General features: G+C 45.2%; 1 protein-coding gene across 2 annotated transcripts in view; it reads right to left on the bottom strand.

The window, feature by feature from the left end:
- The window catches only part of NTPCR (nucleoside-triphosphatase, cancer-related), a 32,292-nt gene extending 9,780 nt beyond the window's left edge, over positions 1 to 22,512 (bottom strand). The window contains exons 1-3 of one of the 2 annotated variants that reach the window (XM_046026805.1): positions 22,370 to 22,512; positions 17,958 to 18,120; positions 17,343 to 17,443 (exon numbers count right to left, since the gene is read on the bottom strand). In XM_046026805.1, the coding sequence (XP_045882761.1) occupies positions 17,343 to 17,443; positions 17,958 to 18,120; positions 22,370 to 22,403 (298 nt within the window). In that variant the 5' untranslated portion in view covers positions 22,404 to 22,512. The remainder of the gene's footprint in view (positions 1 to 17,342; positions 17,444 to 17,957; positions 18,121 to 22,369) is intronic. The other variant, XM_046026804.1, reaches the window with a different exon arrangement.
- Between the last annotated feature and the right edge of the window lie 518 nt (positions 22,513 to 23,030).

Here is a 23,030-nt window from a genome sequence, read left to right as displayed (position 1 = left end):
TGGTCTTAAACTCCTCAGTTCTGGGGCCATTTGCTCCACAGCCACCGACCACTAGCATCCATGCCCTTCCTGGAAAGCCTTCCCAGAGAAAGCTGACAGGACTCTGAATAGTCTTGCGGTGGAGGGGACACAAAAGAACACGTAATTCTTCGGTGAATGCTGAGTGACAAACACATTTTATGTATCTTTGTATAAATGATGACTCTGAAAACTCTAAAACTGATTTACAAAGTGCTTTTTACTCCAGTTCTTAGATTCCATAAATAATGACGTCAGTTCATTCTCAGAATGTATGGCTGAGTTCAGCCAGATCTGTCTCCAACTGAGAATCCCGAAGCTAGAGTGGGGTGCGGCTGGCGGGGTGCACATGGCAGCCAGTGAGGGACAGGGCTGAGGGGCAGGTCCTGAAGCCTGTAAGGTACACAGAGGGCTGTGGGTTCTAACCAACAGCCGAGGGATGGTAAGCCAGAGAGGGTCACAGGTTCTACCCAAAAGGCTGCTAGCTGTGTGGCGTCAGGGACAAGCTGGGAATCTTTTGGAACAGACGACGTGAGACTGTGGGGTCTAGTCCAAGGCAGTTCTTGGGGGGAAGCATTAGGGCAGTGGTTGTCAAACTTTTATGAAAGGGGTACTCTTCTCATCTGCCAACTTAGTATCACACACCTCTTTTCCCACTCACTTCACTAGCAGAAAGACCAGGAAGGGGTCCCCTGCAGTCATCCAAGAGATGGTCTGTACACTTACTTAAACTTCCGTGTTTCTAATGTACTGCATTTTTAACTTTCAATTGTATTTCTGTGTGTGCGGAGAGGGGTACACATGCACCCATGCACACACGCGCACACACACATACACCGTTTCCCCTACAGGGGCAGGACAAGGTCATATTCCTCTTTTTCTTTCCCGTGGAACTGAGTGATGCAAAGCTGAGCTGAGGCAGCTAATGCACTCCACTGATGGAATGATGGAGGGGAGGTGAGCACCTATGGAACCAGTCACTGTCATTTCCAAATTTTTTCTTCGAAAATGAATGCCAAAATCGGGAGAAATTTAAGAAACGGTCAGGTACCAGCTCATCAGCATAAAAACAGATGATCCCACAAGAGCAAGGCATTCCAGTGAGCTCTGACCGAGGAGTATTTGGGGCATTCTGCTGCCTCCAGAAACTGGGACTAATGGTGGATGTCGTTTTCCCACAGGGCACCATCCAGAAGCCAAACAGGACTCTATCTGGCACATGAAAATGATAGTTTGAAAGCAGTCAATTCAGACAAAGAGAAACGATATGAAGAATATGTGTGATTGGTCCAAAACCTATGGGATCTGAAAAGGCAGTCCAAAGGGACCAAAATACATCACCATCCAAGCCTTACTCAAAAAAACTGAAAAATCCAGAATATACCAGCTGTCTTTACACCTTAAAGAACTGGAAAATCAACAACAAATTGAGCTAACCCCACACACTAGAAGGGAAATAATCAAGATTAGAGCAGAGATCAATAAGATGGAAACCAGAGATACAGAAGAACACATCAACGAAACTAGAAGCTGGTTGTTGGGAAGAATCAATAAGATCGATAAACCACTGGCAAAAGTAATCCAAAAGAAAAGAGAGAAGACCCAAATTAATAAAATAATGAATGAAAAGGGAGAGATCAAGACTAACACCAAGGAAATAGGAACAATCATCAGAAATTATTCTCAACAGTTATATGCCAATAAGTCAAGCAACCTAGACGAAATGGATGCATTCCTGGAAACGTATAAACTTCCAAAACTGAATCAGGAAGAAATTGACAACCTCAATAGACCAATATCTGGTAACAAGATTGAAGCAGTGATCAAAAACCTCCCAAAAAACAAGAGTTCAGGACCCGATGGATTCCCTGGGGAATTCTACCAAACATTCAAAGAAATAATACCTATTCTCCTGAAGCTGTTTCAAAAAATAGAAACAGAAGGAAAACTCCAGACACTTTCTATGAAGCCTGCATTACCCTGATCCCCACACCAGGCAAAGACCCCACCAAAAAAGAGAATTTCAGACCAATATCCCTGATGAATATGGATGCCAAGATTCTCAACAAGATCCTAGCTAATAGGATCCAACAGCACATTAACAAGATTCTCCACCGAGACCAGGTAGGATTTATCCTTGGATGCAGGGGTGGTTCGACATTCATAAATCAATCAGTGTGATAGAACAAATCAGTAAGAGAGAAGAACCACATGGTCCTCTCAATTGATGCAGAAAAAGCATCTGACAAGATACAACATCCGTTCCTGATTAAAATTCTTCAAAGTATAGGGATAGAGGGAACATTCCTGAACTTCATAAAGTCTATCTATGAAAGACCCACAGCGAATATCATCCTCAAGGGGAAAAGCTCACAGTCTTCCCTTTGAGATCAGGAACAAGACAAGGATGCCCACTCTTGCCACTCTTGCTCAACATAGTGTTAGAAGTCCTAACAACAGCAATCAGACAACAGAGAAATAAAAGGTATTCAAATTGGCAATGAAGAACTCAAACACTCTCTCTTCCCAGATGACATGATACTTTATAGGGAAAACCCAAAAGACCACCCCCAAACTACTAGAACTCATACAGCAATTCAGTAAAGTGGCAGGATACGAAGTCAATGGACAGAAATCAGCTGCTTTCTTATACACTAACAATGAAAATACAGAAAAGGAAATTAGAGAATCGATTCCACTTACTACAGCACCAAGAACTATAAGATACCTGGGAATAAACCTAACCAAAGAGGTAAAGGACCTGTACTCGAGGAGCTACAGAACACTCATGAAAGTAACGGAAGAAGACACAAAAAGGTGGAAGACCATTCCATGCTCATGGATCAGAAGAATAAACATTGTTAAAATGTCCATACTCCCTAAAACAATCTATACTTTCTATGCCATCCCCATCAAAATTCCACCAGCATTTTTCAAAGAGCTGGAACAAACAATCCTAGAATTGGTACGGAAACAGAAGAGATCCCGAATTGCTGAGGAAATGTTGAAAAGGAAAAACAAAACTGGGGGCATCACGTTGCCTGATCTCAAGATTTACTACAAAGCTGTGATCACCAAGATAGCGTGGTACTGGCACAAAAACAGACACACAGACCAGTGGAACAGAATACAGGGCCCAGATATGGACCCACAACTCTATGGTCAACTAATCCTCGACAAAGCAGGAAAAAATAAACAGTGGAAAAAGACAGTTTCTTCAGTAAGTGGTGTTGGGAAAATTGGACAGCTATATACAGAAGAATGAAACTCGACCATTCTCTTGCACCATACGCAAAGGTAAACTCAAAATGGATAAAAGGCCTCAACGTGAGGCAGAAATCTATCAAAATCCTTGAAGAGAACATAGGCAGTAACCTCTTCGACATCGGCCACACCAACTTCTTTCAAGACATGTTTCCAAAAGCAAAGGAAACAAAAGCGAAAATGAACTTTTGGGACTTCGTCAAGATCAAAAGCTTCTGCACAGCAAAGGAAACAGTCAACAAAACAAAGAGGCAACCCACGGAATGGGAGAAGATATTCACAAATGACACTATAGACAAAGGGCTGATATCCAGGATCTATAAGAACTCCTCAAACTCAACACACACAAAACATGTCAAAAAATGGGCAGAAGACATGAACAGACACTTCTCCAGTGAAGACATACAAATGGCTATCAGACACATGAAAAAATGTCCATCATCATTAGCAATCAGGGAGATTCAAACCAAAATCACACTGAAATACCATCTTACACCAGTCAGAATGGCCAAAATCAACAAGACAGTAAACAATGTGTGTTGGAGAGGATGTGGAGAAAGGGGAATCCTCTTACACTGTTGGTGGGAATGCAAGTTAGTGCAGCCACTTTGGAGAACAGTGTGGAGATTCCTGAAGAAATTAAGAATAGAGCTTCCCTATGACCCTGCAATTGCACTGCTGGGTATTTACCCCAAAGATACAGATGTAGTGAAAAGATGGACCATCTGCACCCCAATGTTCATAGCACCAATGGCCATAGTCGCCAACTGCAGAAAGAGCCAAGACGCCCTTCAACAGACAAATGGATAAAGATGATGTGGTCCATACACACTATGGAGTATTACGCCTCCATCAGAAAGGAAGAATACCCAACTTTTCTAGCAAAATGGATGGGACTGGAGGAGATTACGCTGAGAGAAATAAGTCAAGCAAAGAGAGTCAATTATCATATGGTTTCACTTACTTGTGGAGCATAACAAAATAACATGGAGGACACTGGAAGAAGGAGAGAAGTGAGTTGTGGGAAATCGGAGGGGGAGACAAACCATGAGAGACTGTGGACTCTGAGAAACAAACTGAAGGTTTTGGAAGGGAGGGGGATGGGGGCTGGGTGAGCCTGGTGGTGGGACTAAGGAGGGCATGGATTGCATGCAGCACTGGGTGTGGTGCATGAACAATGAATCTTGGAACACTGAAAAGAAATAAAAATTTTAAAAAAATTAAAAATTTTTAAAAAAAATCACATGTACATGCCTGTGTATATGTATGTATTTGGGTGTACGTATGTGGGGAGGTAGTGAACGCCGACATATATGTAAATACATATGAGTAGATACAAACATAAAGCACGAGGCTCTAAAACCACCCTTCCTTGGAGTCTCTGCAACATTCAGCCATGACCACTCACCAACATTAAACACCTGCACAGAGATATCTGGACACACAAGCATACATACGTTCTGTTCTACCAGCCGGAAATGCTCACTTTAAAACATTAGTTTATATAAAATCCTCTCTGTCCAAAAATAGGGACTTTTATCATCCAGAAACCATAGGAATCTCAAAAATAAGCCTGGGGTTTTTTATGAAAAATCTGTTATTGGTGCTCAAGTGAGAGGCAGATACCAGATGCTAAGCCACTGAGAAGCCTGTCAAGACTGGTTTTTCTAAATAACTCACGACCATACATTCAAGAGTGTAATACAAGAGCCAGTATCAGGGCGCCTGGGTGGCTCAGTCAGTTGAGCCTCCAACTCTTGACTTCGGCTCAGGTCATGGTCTCAGTGTTACGGGACTGAGCCCTGTGTCAGGCTCCATGTGCAACAGGAAGTCTGCTTTCAATCCTCTTTCTCTCTCTGCCATACCCCTGCTCCTGCTCTCTCTCAAAAAGAAAAAGAAAAAAAGTAAAATAAAAAAGGATCACTATCATATTCAAAATCAGTTTTATATCAAGTCCCTGTAGAGGGAAAGAAAAAACAAGCCAGTGAGCACATACTGTGTTTACATTGTTCCAAATTCCGAGTTCATAAAGACACAGCCTGACAGCCCCAGGGCCCAGGTTTGAAAAGGGTCAGGAACCCCCGCAGTCCTCCCGGGTGCTGGTTGTGGGGAAGTCAGAAGGAGACTCTGGAGAGCCCGTACCTGAAGGGATGGAGTAAGGTGCTCGAGCAGTACCTCAGGCTGCAGGTGAACATCACTGTGTGCGCAGTGTCTGGGGTGCGGCCCTTCTGCCCTGCACCTCCTCTGTCTGCAGGGGACTGCGAGGCAGCGGGAGGGCACGAATCACGCACCACCCCTCAGCCAGGTCTACGGGTCACAGGACTATCCATCCACTTTCACAGACACAGGCAGAAACACCTGGGGCAAGGCATGTTTTACCTCCTCTGTTTGTTCTGAGGGAGAAGAGATTTCCTCGGGATACAGTCCTAAAACTGACCAGCCAGGGGTAAGGGAAGCTATGAATAATTTTACAACTTTGCTGACACTCAGCTAGTTTGCTTTCTGAAAAGATTAAATCAATTTAGAGCAACAACAAAATATCTGTGTACCAATTATGCCAGAGACCTGAAAACTGTGACTTTTGTTTTTGTTTAATCTTCACATGTACTTTTGAGAACACAAAAGAAAAGGTAATTTCATTTAACCAAAGTGGTCAATTCATTTAACGGAAATACTGAACGGAGGCAATTCCATTTAATCAAAATACTGATCCAAGAAAAAGCTAATTAAAGTGCCTTTTGCCTTATTGTGAATTATTTACTTAATAAATATTTCTGGTGGTCTTAACATTTTTTTTTTAAGTATCAGACACATGGACCAGCTTCTGAGCTGGCCTGTCTAGGACAACAGGTATCAAAAGTCATGGGAAAGAGCTGGGGAACATCCGCCAGAAGTCTGGCGGCAGAACTAGGGCCCTTCCCCGCAAACCCACCCATTCTGGGAGGCCAGGAAAGCATGTGGTGGGAACAGCAGCCACGGCCAAGCCCACAATTGCTCAACCATCTGAAGTTAGGAGCTAAAAGTGAAGGGCTCCAATTAGACCTCTCCATGTGCTTATTCCAAGCCTAAAGTTTCAGATCCCCTTAGCAGTCTGGTGGCATGTCGATTCCGTGTCCCCAGGGTGAGCTGTCCAGACGGCCTGCCCTGCCCTGCAGCCCAGCCCTTCTCCCCTTGGGTGTGCTCTGGGCGGGAGCGGTGCCCACCCAAATGCCAGAGATCCCCACCCCAGGGCTCAGCAGACCAGGGCTGAGGCTCTGCCCAGATGTCCTAACTGGCCTCCCTGGGGCTCATCCACGTGAGCACCCCATCATAGAGCACCACATCGGCCCCGTTGCTATCTTGCAAGCTACGAGAACCATCCCAGGACTGAAACAACATCTGCTGGCTGACAGTCAGCCCTGGGCACGGAGAACCCACTACCCCTCGTGATCCCAGCACCTTGGGACCAGCCTGGACATCTGAGCCTGTGGGTCTCCGTGACAGACCTATGGCTTGCTCTGGCCCCGGGGGAGCTTTGTGGCAAACTGCTAATGTGAGGCTCCTCCCGAGGCTCTCCTACCCATCACCTTGCTCACCGTCTGGAGAGAGATAAGTACACCTATCCCCATCGGCACCCCCTAGCCTCCCAGGACACACACGCTTTACTAACAATGTCGCTTTCAGTCCTAGTAACTCCGCCCCGCAGCTATCTGCCTGGTTTACAGATGAGGAACACAGTGGATTCAGACAAAGTCACTGAGCCCCCAAATGGGAGCTCAGAGTCAAAGCCAAGATCACCTGATGCCAGAGCTCCCTTCCATCCCCACGTGCGGTACCGCCTGCGCATTGTCAGGCCGAGGAAGGAAAGAAAGAGAAGGAAAGGATCCAAGACACTGAAGGAAAGAAATGAAGGAATTCATCTACCTGTAAGGAAACTACTTTTCTCTCCAAAGAGAAGCAGGAGCATTTCAGTTTCTAGGGGCTACGGAGGCAGAGCCACAAACACCCTCATCCGTTTCTGGAGGAACCACATTACTTTTAATTTCTCAAAAAGGATGACATAGTTGGGGTCGCAGAACAATTCAGGTCACTGACATCATTTTATCCAGGGCAGAGGCAGAGTACGGCTTGCTTTAGTAGGCAGGTGTGACGTCCCCCCACCTGACCCCGCCACAGCAGCAGGCCTCCCTCCTTTACAAACAGCGAGACGGGACCAGGCACCCCCAGAGGTGCTCACTCCTGCCATTCCTTATCGGCTAGTGGTGTTCACAGTAACTGCGCTTGTAATAATTCCTCTTGCTGAGTAAAATCTCACTCAGTTTTTCAATTTTTCATTCAAATTATTTTTCAGGCCTGATACCCTTTTATTACATACTGCCCAGAAGAGAGAAGGCTGAATGTTTTAGCTACAGGAAAACAGTGATGACTTCTTGTCTACCTAACGAGGAGGCTGGAGAGAAGTTAAGTCACAGCTCTGACCAGGAAAAATCAACCGTCACGGCTCTTGTGGTTCGCCTTTCCGATGCATAGCAACCCTGCTCTTAACTACCACTCACCCTGCTACAGGAAGTATTCCAAAAGGCAGGAGTTAAACTGGCTTTCCAAGTAAAGCCTCCGTGGAAAAGTATTATTTTCAGATAATCTAATAAAGCTAAAAAAAAAAAAAAAAAAAAAAGGAGAACCAGGAGAAATTTTCATGACAAGGAGTCCATAGTCTTAAAGTGTCTCCCCACTCACTGTTTATGAATTTCAAAGGGAAGAAGAGTAAATGCACAGTGGGGACACGACAATTCTTTGCTCGTGTAATCAAAACAAACATCAGCAAACATCGAGTGCCTCTGGATGAGGCGCCGGAGAAAGGTGCGTCACAGCCTATGTAGCATTCTGACTGAAGTTACCATAAACAAGCAGAAAAGCTCTCAAAAGTAAAGTCCCATTAGAGTAGAACTGTATTCCTCAAAGATGTCAATGTCACAAAGGACAAAGGATGACTAAGGAAATGTTCCAGATTGAAGGAGGCTATGGAGATATGGCAGCTACACCCAACACTTGACCCTGAACCTGCGACAAGGGACATCGCCCAGTCAACTGACAAAACAGGCCTGGGAATGGAAAGTCATTAGTATTTTTTTTTTAAGACCACATTTATTTATTTGAGAGAGAGAGCAGGGTCAGAGGGAGAAGCAGACTCCCCACTAAGCAGGGACCCAGCCATGGGACTCAATCCCAGGACCCTGGGATCATGACCTGAGCCGAAGGCAGACACTTAACTGACTGAGACACCCAGGTGCCCCTATTAGTATTTTCTTGGTGTAAAAATGTACTGAGGTTGAGAACTGTACCAATTACATAAGAGCAAATGCTTATTCTTTGGAAAAATATACTGAACTTTATATATAAATATACTGAATATATTTTACTTATATAAATATATTTATATTTTATATAAATATATATGTTTAATATATACTTATATATACACTTATGTTTATAAATAACTGAATATAAATATTCAGTATATATATAAATATACTGAAAAATATACTGAACAAAACCCCAGTGACTGCAATATACTCAAATGGTCCCCTCTCCAAACTGGTATGTTTATATGAACAGACACACACGTGCACGCGTGGAGAGAGAGGATGAACAAACAACAGGGCAAACAGTAAAAACAGGTAATTCTGGGTAACATGTACATGGGTGCTCTGGCATTATTCTTATTCTTGTTATTTTCTCTAGGAGTCAAAGTTTATCCAAATAAAGTTCAAAAAATTAGAATCAATACAAAAAAAGAAAAACCCAGGCACATTTTCTCAGTGTAAGGTTTGAGAAAACCACCAGCTCATCACGTGTGAGTTTGCTTCCGAAGGAGCAGGGCCTTGGACTGCCGTGACCAGGGAGAGGTAGCCAGTGGCACGTGCTGGAAATGGGACAGAGCAGAGGCGTAAAGGGGAAGAAAGAGCAGCTGATGCAGATTCTACCCCAGTCCCACTCACCGGGCACCAGCCTCTGCGAGGCCTCCGGGGAGTGGGCTGTGAGAAGGGCAGGAAGGTAAAGAACCCAAGGCAGAGGCCAGCTCAGCCTCTAAATCACAGAACCACAGGCCAGCAATGAGAAGTAACAGAGCATCAGACCTGCCAGGGCAATGAGGGGGACTCCCGGGGAAGGTCATTGAAAAGATGGACCACCGGCTGCTCCATGAGCTGCACCTGGGCAATCAGAGCTTCTCACCGCCCGCCCCCCCCACCCCTTGGAGCGTGGGTTCCACTTGCCTTTCTCATCCCCAGAGACTGCTCCCAGGACAGAGCCTCGAGATAATGACGTGGTGCTGAGAACACTGACATGGCCTACGTGACTAAAACCAGTTAAGGCCTCTCTCCATACAGACAAGATTTGGCGGGCAGGTGGGGACCCCATTCATCTTGCTGTATCCAACACGTGAGTTTCTGCTGCTTATTACAACTGCCACCTCCCAGCCTGGAGTGGCCTGCCTCTTTCTGGTCTCCCTCCACCCTCCCAACAAAGGGGGGGGCTGGTTTTGCATTTCACCTGGAAGCTCCTGACAAGGCTGTAGACCCAGAAATCCTAGACAATAAAGGGCAGCATCAACCCTACACGAAACTCCACATTCATTTTCCTCTTTTGATTCACTGGAGAAATGTTTCCACTGACAATGTCTAAATTAATTCTTATGTTTGCACCAGACAGCTTTTTGTTTCCCTGGCTGATCTTTCAGTGCATATATATGATCGTGAGGTCCAGAAATAGAAAGTGAGGAGGAACAAAGAAAAAAAATGTCACATTTGCTAACAATGAAGGAAACTCAAAAGCAATGCTTGGGCTCCTGTCAACCTTTCAAGAATGGATCCTGACTAGAAATTGATTTTTCCAAATTCTCTCTAAAGCCTAGTGGCCCGAAATACAAAACAGCAATTCCAGGTCAAGTGAAGATGAACTTTCCCCAGCCAGGAATCCTCTCACCTTCAAATGAAGTCTCAAAGATCTGAAGCAGAATCTCATTTCAGAATCAAAAGCAGATCTTGCTCTTGAAAACAAATACACACCAAAAGCCTTATTTTGATCAAAACAAGGTACTACTATGTTAATTTTCATCAGACGTCCTGGTTCTAGCTGCCTATTCTTTTCATGGCTCTTAATTAAAAATGACATGGGTCAGTCTAGAAAAAACTGCTTGGAGTACACAATATTTGTTCTTAAAAAAAAAAATTATAATCTATTGTTATCTTTTTGTGTGAGTGGGAGATACATGGGGTGCCAACAAAACGCTGAACCCCATACTGCAACAAATCCTAATAAAGCAGTCAATGTCACTGTCAAAAAGACTATCAGGAAAAAGGACAGTGTTATCCTGCCAGCCCTGGTCACTAAAACACTGGAAAAACAATCCTAATTACAGGAGCATCAGAAAGTAGAAGAGACCTGTAAATAGCCCTGCCAAAAAATAATTAAAAAAAAAGAAAGAAAGAAATGAAAAAGCAGAGAGATACCGGGTTTTTGGCTACGGAGACTATGAGCTGAAAAATTAAGATGCTCCTTGAATCTAAATAACTAGAATTTTATATGGTTCCAATCACTCCATGTAAGACTTCTGTGAACAGTTCATGCCAGTTCTGCCACTTACAGGCCATGGGCCTTCGGGCAATTTCATCTCTGTCTACAGCTCAGTGTCCTCCTCTGTAAGCCAGGAAAAGAGTGCTAGAATCACTCTGAGACTAAGCGTGTCCGTGCCTTCAGCACAGTTTGCACTGGATCACTGGTGACGACCTGCACTACTGTCCCTACCTCCAGCACCATCACCCCCTGCAAGACCACTACAGTGCGGAAAAACAAACAAACAAGAACGGGTAAGACAACTTTTTGAACCAGAAGACAACATGGCAGTTAACATGGCATGGTACTGACGTGAGACTCAAATGGGCAAATGGGAGAGAACAGACAACCCTAGAACATTATACACCCATATATTTCTTATTATAATTAATAAAGCATAACAAACCAATGAGAAATGGGTTATTTAACAAATGGCTTTGGCAAACTTGCTAAGTATTTGGAAGGAAATCAACTCATAGTCTCATTGTATATTATAGTCAAAATAAATCCAGATGGATTAAAAACATGTTAAAAGGAAAAAAAAAGGTACTACAGAAGAAACAAACTCTGTGTTAACTTGGAACACAGAGACTTTCTCAATGTTAAGAGGAAGGAAGGATGGAAGAAAGGAAGTTAGGAAGGAAGGAAATCAGCAAAGTGACAAATTGAAAAAAATCCTGATCAATAAATACGAAAAGGTCATTTGTCTTATAAAAGATCTTTTTAAGTCAAAAAGGGAAAAATGGGAAAGGGGATAAACAAAAATAATTAGATTAAAAAATACTCAAACTAAGAAAACATTTAACCTCATTAGCAACTTCAAAGCAGGAGTCAAAGCGAAGAAGCCTGTTCCCTATGGAAGATGGGTATAGGGCTCCTGCTGGCCAGAGTGCAGGGAGAGGAACACGCCCACACCTGGTAGACTAGTCACAGAAGAGCCTCAACAGCACCCAGCGATAACCCAGGTCAGCCCTTCGCCTAGGACCTCACCCTCAGATCATCCCCAGGGAAAGCTCCACCGCTAGGGAGAAACGCTGGCTGTGCAAAGAGGTTTGCTGCAAGGATCCTGGTGATGGTGATAAACACTCACCACCGAGTCAGAGCCAAACCCAGACCAGAAAACACTGCATTATCACTATGTTATCACAGTTGTGAGGACCATCCTATCATCCCATCGGATCATCCCATCATCCCGGATCATCCCAACATCCCGTAGTACGCCATTCCCCTGTCACTGGATTCTATTAACAGGAAAAGCCAAACCTGTAAAACCTGAGGCAGTATTTGTTCCCATTTTGGAACGAGGGAATAAAGCAGAAAGAGGGAAGAAACAAAGACGCTCACAGTGGTTAATCCAGTGATAAGATAATGAGTTTTTCCTATTTTCTTCTCTATTTTTATTCATATTTTTTACAAATTTGCTACCTTTGAGTAGGGAGAGTGTAGGTACTCAGAAAAACAATAAAAATGTTGTCAAATAAGGAAAGTCTTCACCAGTAGAATGACAAAAGTCCACTACAGTCAACCCTAAAAGAGGACTTTCTAAGAACGTTACTGCAGCTCCTCCTCTAGCCCTGCCCTGGCCTCTGGCCCCTTCTGGGCTCCAGCCCCGCCGGCTGGGACACTCTGACCTCCAGGCTCACTGCAGGCCCACACCCCCGCTGGCCCTACTGGACCCTAGGATTAGCTCCCTTCCATCTCACGACTCAAAATATTTTTCATCCACGGTGAAATATCTTACATGTAGGAGGCACTTAATATGTATTTCTGAACTTAGAGAGCGTTTTCAGACATCCCGGGCACGGGACCCTAATATGGAACCTGCACCAACGCTTCCCCTGCCTGGATGTGGTCGCTGCAGCTTTCTGTTTGCTTGTCAGTAATAACAACTGTCTCTTTATATTCCTCTGTTTTGGTTGGGTAGCGACTTTACCATTTTCTTTCTAAAGGCAAAACACTAATTCCTTTTCCTCTCTTCATTCCAGTAAGAGATGGGAGAAAGATTTGTTCTTCAGGGGAAAAAAAAGGTCTGTGACCTGCACTAGGTAAGAACCTGCAGCCTGGGAACTCTTCCTAAAATATGGGTGTCTGGGTTTGGTATCCAAAGTGTAAGAAATTGGGAGAAGTCTGCTTTCCTCTATTTTTTAATTAAAAAAGAGTCAAGCTCTAATTCTAGCCAATGTACGATTTCTCGCATAATTTCGCAGACACACATCATGCATGTATGTGCACACTGCTCCCCCAGGATTCCGTTTGTTCTGAGCCAAGTAAGTAAAAATCAATTCTTTGTATTGATCCAGGGCCCAAAGCCAGAGTCTTCACCTGGAGTTTCATTTAAAGTATTTCACTTGCCCTTTGAACATTTAAGTAGAAAGGCAAGCATATGATGGGAAAAAAACAAAGAAAAACATCATGTGCTCTGACTGCTCCCACCAAAACAATGGCCACAACAGACCCAGCACGGGACGGAGGAACATTCCAAGAGGCAAGAGGTGTGAATAGCAGGCAACTGGGAGAAGCAAAGGAGGAGGTGGGCTCTGGCAAGCAGCAGCCCCCCAACCAGAACAGAGTGCAAGACCCTGCCGGCCCTCTGAAGTCAGCAACCGCCCTCCGCGGGCTGTGGTTAAATTTCTGGCAGCCCTGGGTAACTACCAAAGCCCTCAAAGGCACCATTCTGCTCAGCCCCAAATGTCAAAGAAGAACAGAGAGGCAAAGATAACAGGGCACCGACCAAAGAAAACCGCCAGGGCCGCCGGCCAACGGCTGCTGCGGCACCAGCTCTGCAATGTTGTGGGGAACACGTCTGAGCTAGCAAGACTGGGGAACAGTGACACGGGACCAGAGGTTGGCGGGCCAGACCGCACGAGGCCGTTAAGAAAAACCATAAGAAAAACCCTGGACCTTCCTGCTGGTGGAATAGATACCTCTGGAAGGTTTAGACCTGCCTTGTGAGATAGGTCATCACCGTTGGATTTCTACAAAAATGAATCAAAGTAGTACCTCTATCACAGATTAAAGGCACTCAGTACTTAATACAGTCCAGGAGACCCTGATCACGTGCCCCACCCACCCTACCAGCCACACCTTCTTCCCCACCTCCTCCTGCCCCCGACCCTGGGGCCACAGTTTATCTGTTCCCCCCATCTATAACGCTGTCCACAGAATCCACCCCCCCCACCCCACTCCACCCCCAACACACACACACCCAGTACTGACTCTCTGAAGTGATGGTGCCCTCTCCTCTTCCCAGTTCAGCTACACACCTCCCCAGAGCTCCTTCCCAGCCACCTGATCTAAAGTCAGCTTCCCGCACCTCTCACAGCACCCTAGTGGTCTCCTTTACAGCGCTTATGACATACACTTACTTGCTTAATGTCTACATTTCCCCCACGACCAAGGGGCTTGAGAGAGGAGAAACATGTCTGTTTTGTTTATAACTACATATCTAGGATTTAATAAATATTTGATGAATGAGTGCAAAAAAAAACCCAATATATAATCCAAACGCAAAATCTTTGAAAAGATTGACTAAATTGACAAAATTTTTCCTATTTTCCTCTCCCTTCCTCTGGCGTAAAAAAAAGTAGGGGGGAGAACTTAAATGACTAAAATAAGACACAAAAGAAGGGAAAACACCACTGACCTCACACAGTAAGAAGGATCATAGGGGAATATATGAACAACTGTATGCCAACAGATGAGATAAATGAAACAGACAAATTACTAAAAGAGAGGTTACCACAAGTGACACAACCAAAAATAAAAAGTTAGCAGACCTATACAAGCAAAGAGATTAAATTCATAACTAAAAATCTTCTCGTGAAGAAAAGCCCAGGCCACAGGACTTCACTGGTAAATCAAACAAAGAAAAAATAAATGCCAATATGTCACAAACTTCCAAAAATCAAAAGAGGATGGGACACTTGACAACTTATTCTGAGACCAATATTACCCTGATACCAAAATCAGACAAAGATAGCCCAAGCAAGCTACAGACTATGTCCCTTAGGAATACAGATGTGGAAATCTTCAACAAAATACTTGCAAACAATTTTTCATTTATTTATAAAATCCAGCAATACATACATAAAAGGATCTGCATATGATCCTTTTGAATCCATCAACATATAAAAATAATCATACACCATGAACAAGAAGGGAGTTAGTCCAAGAACCAAGGTTAGTTTAACATCCAAAAATTAATTAACATAATACACTACATTAATATGATGAAAGATAACAATCACATAATCACCGCCACAGATGCAGGAAAAGGATTTCACGAAATCCAACACCTCCTCATTGTAAAACACTCGACAAACTAGGAAAAAAAGGAACTTCCTCAACCTGGTAATGGTTATCGTAAACTCACGGCTAATGTCATACTTTAAGGTAGAAGACTGAATGCTTTCTCCCTACAGTAAGGAACAAGATGAGGATGTCCACTCTTACCATTCCTATTCAACACTGAACTAAAAGTTCTAACCGAGGCAATCTGGCAAGAAAATGAAATAAAAGGGATCCAAAGTCGAAAGGAAAAAAGTAAAACTATATCCATTTGTAGATGATACGATTTTGTGCATAGAAAACCCTAAAGAATTCACTGAAAAACTCTTAGAACAAATAAATTCAGCAAGGTTACAGGATACAAGATCATCAAATAAAAACCACTTGTGCTTCTATACATTTGTGATCATAAATTCCAAAGTGAAATTAAGGAAACAATTCCATTTACAATAGTGTCAAAAAAGTATAAAATGCTTTTTTAAACACTTTTTTAAAACACTTTTTTTTTTTAAAGATTTTATTTATTTATTTGACAGAGAGAGATCATAAGTAGGCAGAGAGGCAGGCAGAGAAAGGGGGGAAGGAGGCTCCCCGCTGAGCAGAGAGCCCGATGTGGGGCTCGATCCCAGGTCCCTGAGATCATGACCTGAGCCGAAGGCAGAGGCTTAACCCCTGAGCCACCCAGGCGCCCCTTTAAAACACTTTTTTAAAAAGAAGTGTAAAACTTACAGACTAGAAACTACAGAATAATACTGTTGAAAAAAATTTAAAGAAGGGGTGCCTGGGTGGTGCAGTGGGTTAAGTCTCCGACTCTTCAGTTTCTCTCCCTCTCCTTTTGCCCCTTCCACTTACGCACTCTTTCTCTCTCTAAAATAAATAAATCTTAAAAAAAAAAAAAAAAGAATTAAAGAAGATCTAGGTACGAGCGCCTTGGTGGCTTGGTCACTTAAGTGTCCAACTCTTGATTTTGGCTCAGGGCATGATCTCAGGGTCCTGAGACTGAGCCCCACATCACATTCTGCACTTATCAGGGAGTCTGCTTGGGATTCTCTCCCGCTTCTCCCACACCCACATGTGGACGCTCTCTTTCTTAAATAAATAAATCTTAAAAAAAATATGATGATGATCTAGGTACATGGAGAGAGATCTCATATTGACGGATCAAAAGACTTAATACTGCAATATTCTGCAAAAGACAATACTGGCAATATTCCCCAATATAGTCCCTATCAAAATCCTAATTTCGGTAATAAGGACAGTGAGGTACTGACCTAAGACCAGATGGAACTGACATAAGGATAAATGGAACAGAATTCTGAGTCCAAATTATCCTTGTATTTTATGGTCAAATGACTTCAAGATTAGTCCCAAGGAAGCTACATGGAAAGAGAAGAGTCTTCAACATAAGGTGTTGAAAGAACTGAATATTTATCTGCGAAAGAAGGAATCTGGATTCATACCTAACAGCACATACAAAAATTACTTTAGTCTACAGACCTATATGTAACAGTACAACTGTAAAATTCCTAGAATACACAGGAGTCGATCTTTATGAAATTAGGTCAGCAAAGTCTTCTTTGATACAATACCAAAAAGCAGGAACAACAAAGGAAAAACAGATAAGCTGGACTTTTCAAAAACGTTCGAACTGCAAGGACACCATGAAGAAAGTGACCGCGTCTACAGAACAGAAGAATATACTGGCAAATCATGTATCTAATTACAGACTGGTATCCAGATCTTATGAAGACATCTTATAACCCATAGTGAGTTGAGGAGTATCTGTAATATGTGAGGTGCTTACCATTATATTTCTATAATGACATTTTCCCTTCCTAAATGTTTATTTGTTGTGCTGTGAAAACAGGGTTAAGATATATAAGAGAGGAAGGCAGAGGAAAGATTTAACTTTCAGAGTCTTGGTAGCTGAGCATCAGAGCCCTCCTAGAGTAAACTATTTCCATGCGCTGAGTATGTGTACAAGGAATTTCTGTGTAGTTCAGAGTGACATCAAATTATGGTGTATACATCCTTTATAAGGCTCAATCACTTGAAAACTTTCCAATTGTCAAATGCAAAACTGGCCACTCCTTTGGAGCAAAACCACTCTGGGTTCCCAGGGCGAGCAATTCCCCCAAGGCACTAAGAAGAGATGGGCTCAAGAGGCAGAAATCACATACTTACATTCCTCAAGACCGGAAGTGCCAAGTGCTCGAAGGAAGTCAGATCCACCACGTACTGCCCAACCCGGCATTCACGTTTTCCGGGTGGAGGCTCTGACCTGAATGAAAAGACAGGGCATTCTCTGTTGAAAGACCCCCTGTACCGACTTCTGGTTTGTAGCTATTCCAGGGAGCCTCTGGCCCTCCACAGGGTAAATCACCCTTAAAAATCACCCAGGAACGCAAAGCTAACCTGATGCCGTGTAACCTGATGCCTGAGAACAGGGCCACCAACACGAGTGCGTACCACCACCACCGCCACTGCCGCCACCGGGCCTGACAGGGACCTTGGGGGCCAATCCTGAAGCTGCAGGGGGGCAGCACCACAGAAAAGCGGCACACAGGAAACAGGACTACGAATTACAAAATGCTAAACACTTATTACCTGGCAGAATGAGTTTTAAGTGACATATGATATTTTTTATACTTTGTTTTTCATGTGATGGTTTCAATCTCTGTTTTCTTTCTCTGAGAAATCCGTAAAGGCCCCAGATTCTTCAAGATAGAAGGGATCACTTGGCTCAATCTTGTACCCAGGGGGAATAAAACACCACAGAAATGAAGTATCAGTACCCAATTCTGGACAAAACTCCCCGCAGGCCAGATAACGTGACAACATCAAATCCTACTCGTCTCCCTCCCTGTCTGACTTCTTCTGTGTAAAATCCATCGACAGGCACACCGGAGGATTTTAACACCTCACTGGCTTTCTGGATCAGCGTTGTTTTTCCAACTCCTAAAAAAAAAGAAAAAGAAAAAGAAAAGAAAAAGAAAACAAAACAAAAACCCATTAGGAACCACTCCCTTGACAGAGGACACAGAGCACTCACAGACTCTGAGAGCCCTGAAACCGGCCCCACTGTGAGTTTTAGGAGTATTAACTGCACTTCAATTTTGATTGCTCCAGGCTGTTAAAACTTTTTAAATTTCAAGCATAATAAAAATATGAATGGGATCTTAAAGTCTGATTTTAAAATTCCTCCGAGACACCATTAATTTTGTCACATATACAATACCAGGACCAACTGAGTGGCTCTGTGGTGACAGGAGCAATTTGCCTCCTCTGAGACAAGCTTCTGGAACTAGGTTTACTTGCCTCCTTGGGAGGCCACACTCTTTCACAAGGAGGTAAACCTGGTCATACTTGGGTCAAATGCTGGGCACCTTAAGTTGGGATTTCAACCTTTCGAGCACTCTGAACCCATATTTATTTATTTATTTATTTATTTTTAAAGATTTTATTTTTGTGTATTTGGCAGACAGAGATTACAAGTAGGCAGAGAAGCAGGCAGAGAGAGGGGGAAAGCAGACCCCCGGCCGAGCAGAGAGCCCCATTTGGGGCTCGATCCCAGAACCCTGGGATCACCACCTAGGCCAAAGACAGAGGCTTTAACCCACTGAGCCACCCAGGCGCCCTTGGACCTATATTTAATTGTGGGAAGATCCCTCCACTCCTCCATGGACTTAAATTGCTCTGTCTCCCAAAAGAGTGTCTCTTAAATACCACTAACACCACTAGAAACGGCATTTTTAAACATTCTCACAAGAGCAATCCTAGCAGGTTGGCAACCCCTTCTATGACCTCCTCCAGCATCCCTAAGCATTCCTCTGGCCTGCCCCCAACCCTTCCCCAAATTACAGCTTCTGCACCTTCGCCCCCTCCCCACCTGGCCTGTTCACGACTCGGACGGGCTCTTTCTACGTGTTTACAAGCACCACGAGGTGCGAGCTGACAACGTAACCGGCTGTCCCTGTGGAGCCAGAGACTGTTCCAGCACACTCCACAAGCATTTCCTTGGTTAAATCCTCACAACTCCCCCTCTCAGGCAGTCACCATTCTTGTTCCTGGACTGAGGCACAGAGAAACTAGGTAACTTCTCCAGGCTTACATAACTAGTAAGGATCATGCACGTGAATAGGGGCCTTGGTGTGTCCCCATGGCTTCGTTTCTATGAGCCTTGTTCCATGCACACTGAAGGCAATGGCATCGTGATGACCCAACATGGAAAAACGGGAAACCTCTGGCAAGTCTGCAAAGGACTATTTCGAGACACCACAAGGTTGTAAATCTTGTTATGTCTACGGCAGCCGACACAGTCATCAGGGTTCCTCAAGGACCCTTTTAAACGATGATCTGTTCTTTAATAAATCTCTCCTCTGAACTTCACACCAGCAGACGATGGCGGCTGGCCTTCTGGAACATGAACAGCAACCCAGCCACATGCTCTCTATGGTCGGAAGAGAATGGTGTAGGCTTCTCATCCCAGCTCCGACCCCCAGTGACCGCTGCCTTCAGAAAGTCCCTGAAGAACCTGGTTAATGCCGGCCAGTGGCACTGGTGGGTATGTAAGCTCGTACTTTTCTGAAGGGCAGCTTCAATGTGCCTTCCATAGCACACAGCAAGTCTATTGCTATGGATTCCCTCTGCAAAAATCTGATCGCAGCACAAAGATATATGAAACAAGGTATTTACGTCAGTATTCACTGTAATGTCAAGACCCGGAAAGCAATCTATATGCTCATCCATAAGGGAGTGTTAAATTATGGTACCACGTACATAAAACACGCAGGAAAGCCAAGCAGCCATTAAAGAGAATACTGTTTACCCAGATGCATCAGCACAGAAAGCAGACCACAGTATGTGGACAGATGGAGAAAAAGCAGGTTAAGACACAGCAGGCATATACAGTGGTATTCCATTAAGCTTAAAAAAAAAAGTAAAGTATATGTATCTACAGAAGGAAATGTCGAGAAGGAATTGGGAAGGGTCACAGCACTTATTTCTGTACATAGCAATTCCATATGATTGTTACGTTCTTCTGTCAAACTTTGACTTTTTTTTTTTGGTCTTATTAAGTGGGTTTTACCCTAAATGTAAAAAAAAAAGTGCATTTTGAAGGCAGTAACAGAGCAGCTGTAATAGAGGGGGCTCTGCGTGTCCTGCATGTTGGCTAGGACACGGGAAAGTAAGCGGCGGCACTGGCTCAAGCCCCTTCCTCCTAAGCTCTAGAATCTTCTTTCAGTTAATTTTTCATCTCCATCAATTCAGCTGCTACCTTTGTGCTGTCTACACTGAGAGGTAACCTATGCTGAAGGAGACCATACAGAGGCAAGACGCGCAGGTCAGGCATCTCTAGAACACTTTTGGTTCCAGTTCTCTCATAAGACTGACAATGAGATAAAGATTCAAGTGCAGATAGTTTAATTTGGAAAGTGACCCCATGACCCCAAGGTTAGTAACTGCATTATCAATCGAGTTACCTGTGTGGGTAGCTAATCCCACTGGGGAACCCTAGGGGAGAGTTTTAGACGCGGGACTCAGTTCTCCTGAGGGCGGAGGAAGTAGGGAGTTTAGCCACCAACTTCCATCTGTCACGGGTTCGAGGCTACTCCTGGGGGACAGAAATTCCCTGGCCCTTCAGGCCTACCCTGTGCACAGGTATAGTAGAATCTAGTGACCAGAGAAAGCCCTCCAAGATCGGCCGGAAGTTGGGAAATAATGCTAAGTGCTAAGGATACACTGGCGGGACACTGGCAACACAGAGAACAAAAGAGGCCACTTTGAGAAGACACATTACCTGACGATCTGAGTGTATAGATTCGATTTAGACGGCAGGTAGATGCTGAGACAGAGCTGGTGATAGAAACTATGTTAGAAAACCTGACACTAACTTCAAAGGGGAAAAAAAGTTGTACATAAAAGGAAAAGATTACTACAGATTACTGACCACGTGGCTTTTCTGGGATTAGCTTTTACACATATTGGGCTAACATAGATTACAAAATAACTGCACTAGGAAGATGGGGAGGGTGACCAGGTTTTAAGACGGGCTCAGGAGAGCTATATTGTGGAATTACTTGACTCTTTCAACTGTGTGCACATGAGACTTTTATAAAAAAGGAAATAGGAAGAGCCAGGGTTGACCTGGCCAACCTCTGTCCCCAGCCACTTGCAGGACCCCGGGCAGGTACTAATACAGTGACAGATCACTTCTGTTATGAAACACGTAGGTGTCTTGGGGCCAGCCTGCTGAGCAAATGGCATTCCCAGTTTCAAATAAAGGACCGACAGATCAGTCGAAAGACAGTCCTTTGCCAGGTCAGGCGGTCCTTTGGATGTCAGCCATTCCTCCGAACCACCACCGCACTCCTCACAGCTCCCCCCCCAGCCCCCGCTTGGTAACAATAAAATTCCAAAGTCTACGATATTATTAAGTGTGGCCTTTCCTACTTAAGGCAAAACGTAACCATTAAAATAAAGTGAAAGACAATTCCAGGCCCCTCTGCAGGTACACGATGCCATCCACTCGCAGCCCCACAGGGGTGAGGGCTTCGCCAACGACTGGCATCAGGAGGGCCGGGCAGGGACACAGGATCTGAGACGGGCTTCTCACCCTGCAGCCTCGCCCCTGCAGGAGCCTGGGTGGGGGCAGGTCTCCTCTTCGGTTTCGCTATCCTTCAGGCGAACACCCGCGCTTCCCTCCCTGAGTGGGAGCCAGCCCCACAGCACCTGCGGCGCGCTCGCGCGATACGGACAGAGACCGGCCGCAGACCGGCCGCGTCCCGTCAGTCCCGGCGCGGCAGGCGCCCCGAATCACCGCTCGCGCCCACCCCAAGTTCGATGCCACGGAGCGACCCTGCCGCCGTGGCCCGCTCTTCCACACCCTCACGGAGAAGCCCGCCCGCCACCCAACCGCAACTTTCTTCTTCTTAACCAGCGTCCCCCTCGTTTCCAATCCGATCTTTCGTACTTAAAATCGCGCTTCCAGAGAAGCGGCACGCACGCTTCCGCTCACAGAGCCTGTAATTCCCGTCGGGAACTGCAGGGGCCGCAGCCAGAGCCCTGCAGCCCGCCACTCCTCCCGGAGAGCACGGATCGCCCCAACCCCGCACGCCCCCCGCGCCCCCTCCCCGCGCTCCCCCGGCGCCGACCCCCCGCGCCTACCCCCGCGATCTCCCGGAAGCGAACACCTGGGCGGGGTTACCTGGGGGCCCCGTCAGGAACACGTGCCGGGCCATACTGGTGGGCCCGCGTGGGGGTCGCAGACAGGGTCGGGGTCGGGGTCGCGGCCTGGGTTCCGCCCCCCCAACGTGCCCCAGGCCCCGCCTCCACCGGCCGGAAGCACCGCCTTTGCTACTGCGCATGTGCATCAGGGTTCCGTTTCGGTACGCTTGAGTACCTCCGCCGGGCTCATCCCTCGCGCATGCGCTTTCAGTTCTCGGTCTTGGCGCGAGGAGATGTACGTCCCTAGAAGGGTCAGGAGGTTGGTGATCCCGCTCTCTCTGGGTTCATGGTCTTGAGCCACGATGTCTGGCTCATGCGGGGTGTCTCCAAGGAGACGTGCGCTAGAATGTCTATCAGTAAGCCGGTGCTGCGGCACCTGAGCGCGGTCCCCTGCTGCTGACCTCCAGACCTGCAAGCTGAAATTCCCCCAGGCTGCTGGGACAGCCCTTCTACAAGTTTGGTCTCAGGACCCTTCTTTCAAAGGGAAAAGGCTTTTACCGATTCGAATCTGCCCAGCGCTGTCAAGCACAACTGCCAGTAGAATTGCCTGATTAAACGTGCTTGATTCCTGGGCTCTACATCCCTAAAATTAGGAGTGTTTGATCTTGGGTGTGTCCTGAGTATCTGGGTCTTTTTCGTTG

Source organism: Meles meles, chromosome 13 (genome assembly GCF_922984935.1).
Source record: "Meles meles chromosome 13, mMelMel3.1 paternal haplotype, whole genome shotgun sequence".
NCBI classification, from domain to species: domain Eukaryota; kingdom Metazoa; phylum Chordata; class Mammalia; order Carnivora; family Mustelidae; genus Meles; species Meles meles.
The sequence above is the reverse complement of the archived record's forward strand: the minus strand, read 5'-3'. Positions and strand labels throughout refer to the sequence as shown.